Source organism: Apus apus, chromosome 2 (assembly GCF_020740795.1).
Source record: "Apus apus isolate bApuApu2 chromosome 2, bApuApu2.pri.cur, whole genome shotgun sequence".
NCBI lineage: Eukaryota > Metazoa > Chordata > Aves > Apodiformes > Apodidae > Apus > Apus apus.
In genome coordinates, this window is record NC_067283.1 from 19,335,244 (window position 1) to 19,348,696 (window position 13,453).

Sequence of the window (13,453 nt, forward strand, 5' to 3'; positions counted from 1 at the left end):
CCAAGGAAAAAAAATCTTGACCAGAATATTTTTCTGTATAACAATAATGCTCATGCTTTTAATCATTTTTGTAAACCAAAATATTCTCAAATGAAAGATATTCCAGTACATCAAAGAGCTGAAAACTCTGTGAAAAGGACTTTTTAAAAATCCTGATCATTGTAAGGCTCTTCTCAACTTTCCTATATTAATATTTTAAGAGGTAATTAGTATCAGAATTAAACAGTTACTTCTGCTACCTGCAAGATCTATGGAACTTTTTCAAGCGTTACAACTTTTCTATCCCTTCTTGAAATGAGTATCACAGGGATGACAAAAGACTTTTTTTTCCCTAAGGCATCTCAATATGAGAAAATGTTCCATTCATTACTCAGAAGTTTTAATAATTGTTTTCAAAACACATCTCTGTTACAAGGTTCACTGACAGTATTTTTTGTTCAGAACTTTCCATACCATGTTGGGAATTATTTTTTGCACAACTCCACTGCCTGACGACTCCCTGCTAACTACCACATTATGAAATGCATGTGCCCAGTTACAGTCTATTCCATATGCCCAGCTGATACACCATGCTCATTTTTGTTTTAGAAATCAAAGGAATAATAGAGCACAGAATTAGGTTCATAGATAAGAACTAAACAAGAATCTCTGCAAGTACATTATTTGATTCTTAGGTCTAGAACTTCCGACACCTGAAAATGTACATATTCTCAACTAAGCTGTATATTTACAGAACGTATTATCTCTAAATTTTCAGAACCATTGCTGACAGTTGTTCAACTGTTACTTTCTCTCACTCCATCATGTTTAACCTTTTTTGTTAGGTTAAGGATCATTCTAGTATCAGTTCCCCATATGATATTGATAGTCAGATAAACTCACTTCTCAGCTTTTCTAAAATAATGTGCTTTTTCAAGTCCTTGAATCCTTCTCATGGCTCTTCCCTTTGCACACAATTGATAGTAGAACTAGACACAGTATTTGAAGACCAGATGCACTCTAATGAGCACAGAGCTACCTTTCTTATTAGTTTGTTGTTTATGCATTCAAACTTTTTTAAGCACAGCTCAGCACTAGAAGCTCAGACAACTGATTATTCACCTGTATCAGTTTTCTCTTCAGACCTTCCCTCCCCAGAAGATCATCCTTATCCTGCAAGTACACATCCATCTTTCTTAGACATAATCTTTTATGTTAGCTCCACCAACACAACTCTTTGCATTACTTACCAAGGGATCCATTTTACCCTGTCTTCTTGCCCAGATTTTTTCAAAAATTTCAGAATTTTTTAATAAATAGCATAAGGCTGATAACTGATGCACAGGGTTAACACAACCCCAAAGTAAACACTTTAATAATTCTCTGATCAAAATCAAATTGAAACTTAGCAATTAACGACATTTAATGCAAAGGCTTGTCAACTTCCTGACATTACAGGTCTTTATTTAAAATGTCACGCTCTATCAATTGAAATGTAGACATCTACTATGCCACTGCTTTTATTTTAGAAGTACCAAAAAAACTCCAATAAGTTACCTTTAATCACCATTAATCATTACATCTTTACACCTCTTAACATCTTTCTTTCTTATATCAGACACATCCTACTTACGTAAAATTAACTCAACAGTGTCCTACAACTTCACAAGTTTTAAAGACTTACTGACATTTACAACTGACAGTTTAAAAACATGAAAATTGGGTACTAAGCATCAGGAATTGCCAATTTTTTACTTCTGACTGTGACTGCTAATAATACCTGGTTAAGAACATTGATTGGGGGTCGCATTCCACAATACTCCCTGTTTTCATAAGCTTCTACTACCTCATGATTTCTTCCCGATTACTTGATTAATGTCTTCACGCTTTCTACACCAACTATCATCAAGTTTAACATTTTAATCTTGTATCAAACCAACATCATTTCTATTGAGCCTCAAATATGAAGAATTAAATTCTCTGCACAAGAGAGCACACGAGTGCTTTCTACACCTTTTGCTTAGTCCTAGAAGGTCATTGGTATCTTTTAGTATAATTTTTTCCTTTCTATTCTATCTCCTCTGGAATACAGATTGGCTATTTAACACAGCAAGACTTTTTTTTCTGCTTCAGCTTCTAGGGCACCTAGTAGATAAACGGAATGGCACAAACTGTTTCAGAATAATTTTGTCTAAACTACTTCTCCCAACAGATATAGTCAGTCAAAACTACAGAGGAGTTTAAACTAACATCATAAAGATTTAACATAAGCTGTGACAGACTTGGTATCTCAATGAGAATAATTTCAAGTTACTCATCTAGTTAGAAGCTCAGAGTTCTCTTACATCATCAGTATGACAACAAGCTCAACAGCGAGACCATCTCCTTGCACAGGAGTATAACAGTTGGCAGAAGCTTCATCACTCAGATGAGAAAGTAGAATAAAACTGAATAGCGTTACCAGTCAGAGGATACTTAAGACTGGTCAAGGGTAGGATATACAGGATGTAGATATAAAAATGTTGGAAGACAAATTGAGGTTGCCTCAGTTGCGACACAGGAATTTCAGAAGATGGGCACAGCAAGGGTGATGAAAGAATGGGCTAACCATTTCAAGGCCCAGTTTGTTATTTAACCTTCTCCAATCTTCTTATGGAAAAAAAAGAATTGCTGTATAAGCTCTTGTAGGGTTCACAGCACTTGTAAGGGCATAAAATTAACTATGCAAAAATTAAAATTTTGAAGCAAATGGACCCTGGAAGGCCTTAACAACTGAAGTTTATAGTATATGATTTTTTGTACAATTGAAATTAAGAACAGATTGTGAAAGAACAAAGAAGCATTGTAATTCTTCCAGCAGCAAGTATCCATGCAGAACTTGAAGCTAACTGTGCAAGAACTCTATCTACCATAAAACAGAAATTTCAGTTTACTTCTGACACTTGATTGCTTTTCATTTCACCTTGCTGCACACTACACAAAAATCAGAAGATACTGTACATCACATAAAGTCTTTTTTCCCTATTGCTGTGGGATGCGAGTTCTCAAAAAGTTATTCATGTTCTGGAGTGTACTACAAAAAAGGGGAGCCAGAGCCTGCACAAATTCCTTGCCAGAAAAAAAAAGAGAAGGTATCAGTTATTTGCCATAACTGTATTTTTTCTTCTTCCTGCCACCTTATTAGTTTCTGCGCTACTGCAGAAATACAGTGCAAGTATAATAAAAGAAACATGTGATCTTAGAACCTACTATCATGAGACAAAACAATTGGGACAAGATGCTACTGATCTCTTTCAATTCCTGGATGAAAGTTTTCTCTTTTTAATCACCACTGTTGTGAAAAGAAAAAAACAAAAACCTCTGGCAGAAGGAATCACTGCTTTGCAATACTTTGGACTAGAAATTTTTAACTAATATTCCCTAGAAGGATGTCCAGAATGAACTTAATTCTGAGAAAATAACTAGTGTGACTTAAACATTTAAATAGCTCTATAAAATCGTAGATTTCAGACTAAACCCTCACTTACTAAAAAACCTGGAAACCACTCCAAAGACCAGTCCCATTTTGGGGAACCTATCAGCTTTATCTAACTCCCACTGACAACCAACTTAAATCTTCTAAGACAACAAGCATAAGTGCTTGTGACTCTCCAGTAGAAATATGTATGGTTTGTAAATAAGCTGTTACTGACTAAAGAAGCTGCTTTTTTTTTTTTGCTTTTTTTTTTTTTAATCAGGGACAGAAAAATGTTGATTTAATATAAAAATCCCTTATTATCCTACCAAATAAATATTGTTTTTTAAAAAAAAGCATTCTTTTGAGTATATTATTAAAGTAATGTATACAGTGTTTCCTATTGGATTATAAATACATTTCAGAAAAAACTATAAAGAGCATTAAGACTGGACATTCAGGCACTCAAATTTTAAAAGTATCAGTTTAGTTGTGTGGCAACTGTAAAGCAACCTAAGTGCATGTGTTGTGACAGCTTTTAATTACATAGCCTTGTACTACTCATGGTATATCTCAGTTCTTATTAAGCAGGAAAAGAAGTTCTGTGGAGTGGAAAAAAATTTCGAGAGAACCAGTACTTAGTCAGATTTAAAGTTTTACGGAAGACATTTAATGATATATAAATAGCATACAAATTTGCATTACCTTTTAAAATAAGCTTTCCTTCACATTTCATCTGATTTGAACATTAACTGTGAATAGGATTCTCATACATCTGTGAAGTGATGATTTTCATTATTTTTATGGATCTCAGCAAGTACTCTTATGAAAAAAAAATGTAGTTTTAGATAGCTGCAGTTAAGAAGGTTAATTTTTTTTTCTAAGTGCCTCAAAAGCTCTGTTTAATACAGTCTAAGATATTCCTGATTCTGCTTCTTTGAAGTAAAAAGGCAGTTTCAAGTAAGAGTCAGTAAAAACTTTTTTGCTTGACTTCCACTGCATTTTTCTCTCATGACATTTACATGCACAAAATCTTATTTGGGGTTTTGGGTCAAATAGTTTACACTTGTCAGATTTTGTTACTAGACAATACAGAGACATTTCAAAGAGAAACATCAGCATATCTTACCTGAGAAAATGTATGTTTCTGATAATACTCATATGCCTTTCCTCATTGTAACTAAGTTGTAAACTGACTGCTAAACCCAGAAAATGCTTACGATGAAGTGAGGAAAGCAGGACTGCAACCATAAGAAAGAGGGGAAATCAAGCAGAAGAGCACATTAAAAGAATATGCTCAAGCTGAAGTTTGTGAATTAATTTAGAGCTCATGCTTGAAGGCAAAGACATCCTATCTGGTTTTGCTTCTTTGGATTTTCGGGTTTTTGTTGGAGTGGTTTTGTTTATGATGTGTGCTTGTTTTTCATTCACATTCTTTTGCACCTTCAGAAAACATCACTGGCTTGCAGGATAGGTCTAAAGCTTTCTAGCAAGAATTTAAGTACACTCAACATAGGTGACATTATAGGCTGAATACCATGATAAAAGTGACAAAACCTACCCATTTTTTCCATCTGTTAATTTCAAAGCTTTTTACAAAAGGAGTTTAAAATATTCACTGCATTTTATAGATGGAAGAGTGAGTTGTAAAAGAGGACAAAGGAAGCAAAGACACTTGGCCAGGGAAAGGTCTGTTCTAGAAGCTGACTAGACCAGAATATTCTAAGACGAATACAAGGTGGGAAACAAGGGTCATTCAATTGTACTTCTATCTGTTGTTCCAACTACAACAGTATGTAATCCATCTCAAAGGTTTCATATAAGAATAAGAAGGTTTTTATTAAAATAATCCAAACACTGATCTAAATCTGTTGGATGATCTCTATCCAATACAGATACAAGGTTAGCATGGGGTATTTCATTGCACTTTAATCAAATACATGGACAGTAAAAATATGTTTTAATATAGTTGCCATTACCACCTGTAATAAAAACAATCACTTTACTATATTTAACAAAGATTTTTTAAAACATGGTTCTGAGATCAAGTTTTTAAGTACCTGCCTTCTCCTGAAACAAATATGAGGCTTCTTATCTCTTGAAGCAGGTATATTTTTTAAGTATCTCTTGCTTTTACAATGAAAATATACAATATAAAAACATAAAACCTACCCACAACCAAATATTCAGGTCCCATTTCTCCTTCCCCCAAAAAGAGGAAAAAAATAATAAAAAATCCACTAGAACAACAAAGATATTAAAATTTAAAGTTCCAAAAACAAGGTACCTGATAGTTAGGATTTTTTTTTTTTTTTTTTTTTTAATCCAAACACAAGGCCTCAAAAGCAACTTCAAAGCAACAAAGACTTTGGTAGCTACAGTATTCTGCAAGGTCATGCCACACACAGGTTTACCAGGAACTGAAAGCATCTCGCAGAAATGCATATCACATTTAGAACAGAGGAAGAACAAACCAGCCAATTTGAATGCTAAAAAGCACACAAAGAATATGAACATGTCATCTGTCTGCACAGGGGTCCAGATTCAGAATACCCTTTTATGTGTTTAAACTGGTAACTCTCCATGTAAACATTCTGATTTTTAATTAAGCTAAATTGAGAAAAAAATAATGGAGGTGCTGTGGGGAATGGTGCATACTCAGCACAGCTGACATGCTTGAGTACGGATTTTGTTTTCTCTACATTGCAGAACATACAGACAATACAGTCTGTATAAACTATCACTTACTTTAGCTAAACCCATCACATGTGATTTCCAAATAAACTATTTTCATGCAACTTATTTTTTCCCCTATAGCCTCAAAACCTGCATTTATAGAGCATATAGGTCAATCTACCACAGCCACCTACAGCACAATGGCACCTACACGTGGAATGGAACTTACTCTTCCCACAGTCATATTCTAATTCTTACTTTTTTCCCAATGCAACTTCCAATACCCATTAAACAATACTCTGATTTTCAAAAGCACAGTCAGAATTATGGCTAAAACAACTGACATAATTTGAAGTAAAAGAAAATAAATAAATAAATAAATAAATAAATTCCTACCTGAACCCACTGGAGATGAGCCAACACTAAGACTTTGTAAACTTCCATTCCTGAGCAAAGTAGGAGATTTCTGAAGACCAGAGCTTGTCACACTTCCTGCAGCAGAAGCCACAGATGATGTTGGGGAAGCAGAAGAAACTGAAAGATGGGAAATACTTTCTTGACTTTTATTTCCTTTGGGTCTACCAGGCCCATGTTTACTTTGTTTATTTCCTTTCCGTTTCTTCTCTGTTACAGTTTCTTCTTCTATTCCAGAAGTTTGAGCTCGTTTGTACGCTGTAGAAGTAAGGCTTGAATTACTTATGTCTCCAGGTGAGCTGTCAAAGTTTTTAGATTGGGAAACAGCTGATGACGAAGGGATACCAATTAAGGAAGTGAAACAATTGACACTCCCCTCTTGACTCCCAGTCTCTCCTTTATGTACATCTTTGGTTGAGGAAGCCTGTTGAGAATGCATGAAACTGTCACTTCGCAGATCTGTGTCTGTGAAACTCAAAAAATCCTGGGGAGACTGAACTGAACTTCCAGAAGATGACTTTATGCTCCCAGGAGTGCCCAAAAAGCTACCTAAAAAAGAAAGAGAAGTACAATTATTTTTTCCTATAGTTTATTAAAACTGATTGGAAAGATTAAGATCTTAGAACACATAACTTTAAAGTGCAAGGACTTCAGAAAAAGTGTTACAAGAGCTGAATAACTTGTTTTTAAGTTATCTCATTGCTTCTCCTGCTGATCTTCAGTATGAGATTCAGATTTGAATTTGGTGTACAGACAAGATGAAAATTAATAAAAGAAGAATAACAACTTTGCTGCATAGGTAACTTTGACATCCCTTATGTTTTGAAGCCACACGAAATGCTTGGTGCAAGTCAGAGCAGGTTTTTTTTAAGAAGGTAGATGATAGAAACATGCTATGATCACATCTACACTATCTCTGCAATGCTCCTTACCATTCTACCTAAATCAAGGGTCTGACATAGGTCAAGGGAACAGCAATTGCTCATAATCGACCCTGGCTGTGGTTGTGTTTCACAGAAGTGGTACTTCTCAAAAGGACAGAAGATGAGGAAAGCATACAAAACTGGCATTTTAAGACTTCTTTAGCACTGTCAGAGAATCATAAAGATCTTTTGTGTAACAGAATCACACTGCTTCTGTAATATTTGGAATGCAGTCATTTCATGTCTATGTTAGTGCATGCAAGTCAGAAAATGAAGCACACTTAGGAAATAAAAACATCTACATTCACTGAAATTTAGTAATTGTATATAGGTGGTATATAGAAAGACCCCTAGACTCAAATTCGTATGTTAAAGTTTACCCCAGACTAACTTTTCAGCAATAAAGAAACTTCTGGTTTAGCAGTTAAAGAGAAATCTTAACAGTCTAAACATAAGCACCAGTTTTGCCCTTTAAAGATGCACGGCCTTCTTTTCCACGTTATGACAATGAACATTTTTTCCATTAAAAAAACCTTATTTTTTCCCAAAAACAAAATTCTCACTGAAGATAAAGGATTAACTACTTTTCAAGTTTTAAATATGTAATATTTCTAAATCATGGCAATGCAGAAGCTGTGTTACAGCGTAACAATTAATACCTTGCTGGAAAGGGCTAGCTGCAGTCACAGTTGTCCCTGGATTTCTTCCAGCACCAGGCTTTCTTCCCCTCTGACCTGAGCTGTGACCTGCAGATTTCTTCCCTTTGTTCTCTGACCCTCTAGCCTCTGAAGAATCTTTTCCACTTGAAACGTGTGTAGAAACTTCCTGGAAATTTGCATTTGTAAATCGAGCTGTAGTATCCTCCAACCGCTTCAAGGAGCCTGACATGGAGTTGTTGCTAGTGCTTGTGTATGTCTAGCATTTTGAGAAAAGAAATAAGAGAAAAGACATAGGTCACATAAACAAACATAATAAAAGAACTGTTAAAAAGAACACATTCTTTCAAATAAAGTAGAGGTGTTAAAATACTAAGATAACTGACAACAACAACAGCTACATAAACTGAATCGTTCCGATTTTCAGCAAACAAGTGAAGAGCATAAAACTTCACTTTGTGGAAACAATGCACAGAAAGGTAGTCAGCTTTGGTTGACAGTTAAGTTTAGTAGTTAACTTTTTGAACTATTACAAAGTACACACGTACGCTCAGTTTTCCTGAAACTGATGTGTCACTTGACCCGAGTTAAGAAGCAGTGGTTCAAATTTGGGTCATTTGAACAAAGAGTTTCCAGACATTTGTGTTCTGGTTTGGTGGGTTTTTTGGTAGCAGGGGAAGGGCCCCAGGAGCGGCTCTGCTAAGATGAGAAGCTCCTCCGCTCCAAACCCAGCCGAGGAGCCATTAGAGGGACAATAGATGCGTCTCAGCGATTAACATACGAAAGAAGGGCTCCAACACCTGAGCAGAAGAGCACTTAAAGGGGAAGAGCTGTGTTGGGGAAGGAGAGCGGTACTGGTGGTTGGTGAGGAAGACGGGGAAGAAGGTGACCGAGCAGAAATTTCCCTGCAACCCATGGCGAGATGACAGCTGTCCCCCTGCACTCATGGAGGAACGTGGTGGAACATTCCCTGAAGGCATCAGGAGAGGTGAACTTGGCCAGTGGACTTGGATTTTGTGACCACTGGATTTGATGCCAGTAAATTGATTACACAGCTGTGGAAGACCCTGGTGCCAGGGGAGTTTGTTCCCAAAGCAGCCCCTGACTCTATGGGAAGCCCAGGCTGGAGCAGCTCCGGACCTCGTGGGAAGGACTCATGAAGGAGAGGTTCGTGGAGGACTCTCTCCCATGGGAGGGACCCTGTGGGGAAGCAGGGAAGGACTGTAAGGAATCCTTCTTCCTGAGGAGGATAGCACGGCAAGAACCACCAGCCTGTGAACTGACTCTAAACCCCATCCCCTGTCCCCTGTGTCGCTGGGGGGAAGGAGGGAGAGAAACCGGGAACAAAGTGATTTGGGCCCAGGAAGAAGGGATGGATGGGGTAACATATGCAAGCCCTGCTCTCTGTGTTGTCTGTGTCCTGTGTGTGTTTGATTAATGTGAAATTAAATTATTATTTTTTCCCCAAGTTGAGTCTGTTTGCCCGTGACCTTAATGGTCACACAACAACGTGTAGTAACCCAAACCAAAAGTCAGGCTTTCTCTAGGATTTCTCCTCTTAGCCAACTCCTTCCTTTCCTAATTCCATCTACTCAGTTGAATACTAATTGCTAAGGTAATTCTTTATAGGTATCAATAACTGTAGTTTGATGTTACCTAGTACCTCTTCTCCATTAGTGCAGGAATTTTGTTTATTTATTTTAAAGGGAAATTAAGAGTTTAACATATCACTACAGACTGTCCAGGCTTAGACATGACAAGTAGGCATTCATTTGCATATACTTCGACTGCAATCTTGAATCCTGCTCTTAGCAGATTCTGGAGAACATGCATGCACATCTGGATTTGAAAGTTTGGCTCCAACATGTATTATTCTTTCAGAAGGTGCTGTAAGGTATACTGAAATCTACATGCTTACTGAGAAGATCTTGAATGCTAATATGATGCCATACACCCTACGCAAAGCAAAATTGGTATCATCCGGTCAGTATTTTTTTTCACAGACTATATTCCTTACTCTAAGGAGTTAATTGCAACAAGGTACCCTAAACCAGATACACAGACATCAATGGCTTTGTGAATCCACAATACATGCAATAGGATGTAAGGTAAAACTGCAGCCCAAACTTTACATTAATAAGTTAATTGGTTAATACAATAACCTACTCACCATTGAACACTGATTTTCTAAAACACGAAGTTCTGAATGACAATGGCATAACAGAAATGTCTTGGAAAAAAATTCATATACTATCGCAAAGGTAGATTGCTTGTTTGCTTTGGGGTTTTTTTGAGGTTAGGAGGGTGAGACTGGCAGGGAGCCAGGATCTGAGGACAGAGGCAGAACACCTTTATTTATTTACTGACTAGCTTCAGCCCCTGCAGCCCCTCAACCTCCCTGGCCCTGCATCCCCTGGGCTTCTCTCCCAGCAGGTGCTTTTTAAATGGCATACACTACTTGAGGCTCCTCCCTTCTCTGCTCACACTGCAGTCAGCAGTTTTCCTTCATTTTAGTACAGATATCCCTAAAAAGGAGATTCCCCTGATGCTGTCACCCAACTCCATTCCCTAGTTTATCTGGGAGGACTTGACTGTTTAATGAATGTTAAACCTGTTCTCAAAATTCAATCAGTATTTGCTAGTGAAATTATCAAGCTAACTTTTTGTTTATGAGGGTATGCTTCCCATCAGCCAGGTTGTAGGGGGTTTTGTTCCCCATGAAGCACACTTTCACATTGCCAGCTTGCTGCTCAGAGAGCTAGTGTCATTTTTATGCCACCCCATATATCACTCTGTGCGCCCTGAAGAGTTACACCACCCATCTGTACCAAGCCTTAAAACTTCTGGGAAAGCTTTCATTTTATGGTAAAGGCGTAATAACCATTCTTGCTATACACAGTGCATCCCAAGGCCTGAGAAGCCTTTAGCCCCAATATAGATGCATAGGGTAGCATCCCTGCACAGAGTAAAGAAGGACCCTCCATAAAAATGTCAGATGGCAAGAGCATGGTCCAAGGGGGGAGGGGACTGGGGGGGGGGGGGGGTGGTGGGCAGAACACACACATCAACAGACATGCACATGAATACCCCACAGCCCACAGCCTCAACACTGCTGCAGGATACTGATTTTCAGTCATACCTAATAGATATTTCCCTACTCTTTTCATTTTCTTCTGCATCCCACTGTGGTAAGATCTGAGCAACTCCCTTGAGAACCAGGTTGGGCTGATAAGAGTGAACTGAGGAGGGTTATCATTGTCCCTCTACTATTACAGATAAAATTCAGTCAGCTGTAAATAAAAGATACTGCAAACAGAAAGTAGTTACTGGCTATCAATGTTTTGGAGTTCTAATTAATAACGGTCCTCCCTTCAACCCACCCCCCCCAAAAAAAAAGAAAAAAGGAAAAAAGGAAAAAAAAAAGTGACAACTGTATTTTTCTAGATCTGTTAAACTACACCCATTTTTAAGCTCTAGATAAAAGCAAAAGCTCAAAGCCTTTTATCAGGACTAAAAAAAAGGGCTGATGTTGTTTTCCAACCAATAAGAAGGCCAGAAGAAAACCTCATGTGAAGAGGCAAAGAATTCAAATTCCTAAGTTATTCTAGTACTTCTTAAAATATTTTGTATCTATGTCCCAAACAAAAAGCAAAAAATTTGTTAGAACATCAATCAAAGAACAGTTAACGATTTCTTATTTTAAACTTAACTGATCCAGGCTAAACAGTGTCTGATGAGAGTTACAGGGATGCACAAAAACACCTCTCAAATGCCATACTTGTATCTCAACACAGCATTTGGACCGAAACATTAGTAATATTTCTTGGAATTAAATTTTGCAGAAAAAACAGGCAAGTATAGTAATGCACATAATGTAAATCCACAGCTTATTCTGCGGCCTTTCATTAATCTATTTTAAGAAGTCACTCATCCAGATAAAAACACCCTCTAAGGCATCACCTGCATAAATGGTCCTTACCACTGCATCACAAAGGATTTAACTTCTTTAAAAGGAGGAAAAAAAATGAAAATCATTTAAAACTCCAGTTCCCCTCACAGGAACAATGTGGAAGCAGAATTGATTACCTACCATGATAAGACAATGTCTTCACAGCAAAGACAGACTGCTGTGAATAAGACAACAATAGCCCAAATCAATTGTGACAACTCTTATGTAAAAAGGACACAAAAATAACATATTAATAGAATATTCTGAACCACATATTTCTTTCAGATGAACACAAAGTTTGTTCTATTACTAAAATTCAGATTTTTGAGGAACACAGAACACACTAACACAAAAGAAAACTAAAAGGACATATGTTGGTATTTAAATTCCAGTTAATACTTCTTTTAGTTTAATTCAGTTAAAGTTCTAGAATTTGAGTCTGTTCTCTTTAGTGTTTGCTTTAGTTCTACCTTGCTACCATCCATAGGACTTGCAACTTTTTTTTTGTAATGTTGTCTTTTTTAACATTTTTAAGACTACAGAGAGGTGAGGATTAGGTATTTAAAATAATATAAAAGTATTTAAAATATTCCTATTATAAATCCTACAGACTTAACTATAAAATATATTTTACTTGCTATATATACATATACAGTACAATCTTGATTAATAGTATGGCTGATATCTTGGCCATTTCAGTTTATACTTGGATAAAAGAGAGGTCTGCTAAAAATGGGATTTTACTCTTGTTCACCTTACTGTAGTTTACACCACTGAGTTGTAAACCTTGTAGTTAGGAAAAGACCAGGAAGATCAAACAATTACAGGTTAGCAGAAAAACCTTATTCAACTATGCCTTCAGCGTTAAAAGCATATTTTAATAGGTAGGGCTCAAAAATAACCAGTGTATTTTCTCTAGCTTCTACACAAATATAAAAATGATACACAGAGAAGTATCACTTTTTGTTAAAACTTATGATGATGATAAGCAAAATACAAAAGGGATGTAATTCATTAAAGGTAAGATCATACATAGCACAAAACTTAAAACAAAAACTGTAGGTTTTAAAGGAAGTTCCCACACAAGAAGCCTTGTTTACAGGCTATGAATTTTTTTAGTTGTCTCAGACTTGAGGAATATGTTCAATACAAATTAATAAAATGAAATAACAACTCACATGGACCAGTCTGTACCATTCAAAGAGTTGCACAACTTAATTTCAACAAAAGACTGTCACACTCACTGATTGCAATGTCAGATCAAAACAACAAAGCAGCAAATTGCCTTTTTTTTTTTTTTTAAATAAAGAGTTATTGGGAATTTCAGAAAAATCACTGACTAGTAGGACTCACTTAACACAACAACATCAAAAAGAATACAGCAGAACCAGAATAAAGACTA

General features: G+C 36.6%; 1 protein-coding gene across 3 annotated transcripts in view; it reads right to left on the minus strand.

The window, feature by feature from the left end:
• The window catches only part of MLLT10 (MLLT10 histone lysine methyltransferase DOT1L cofactor), a 118,486-nt gene that overhangs the window by 52,739 nt on the left and 52,294 nt on the right, over positions 1-13,453 (minus strand). For all 3 annotated transcript variants that reach the window (XM_051609630.1, XM_051609632.1, XM_051609633.1), the window contains 2 exons: positions 8,106-8,361; positions 6,506-7,072 (listed from right to left, as the gene is read on the minus strand). In XM_051609630.1, the coding sequence (XP_051465590.1) occupies positions 6,506-7,072; positions 8,106-8,361 (823 nt within the window). The remainder of the gene's footprint in view (positions 1-6,505; positions 7,073-8,105; positions 8,362-13,453) is intronic.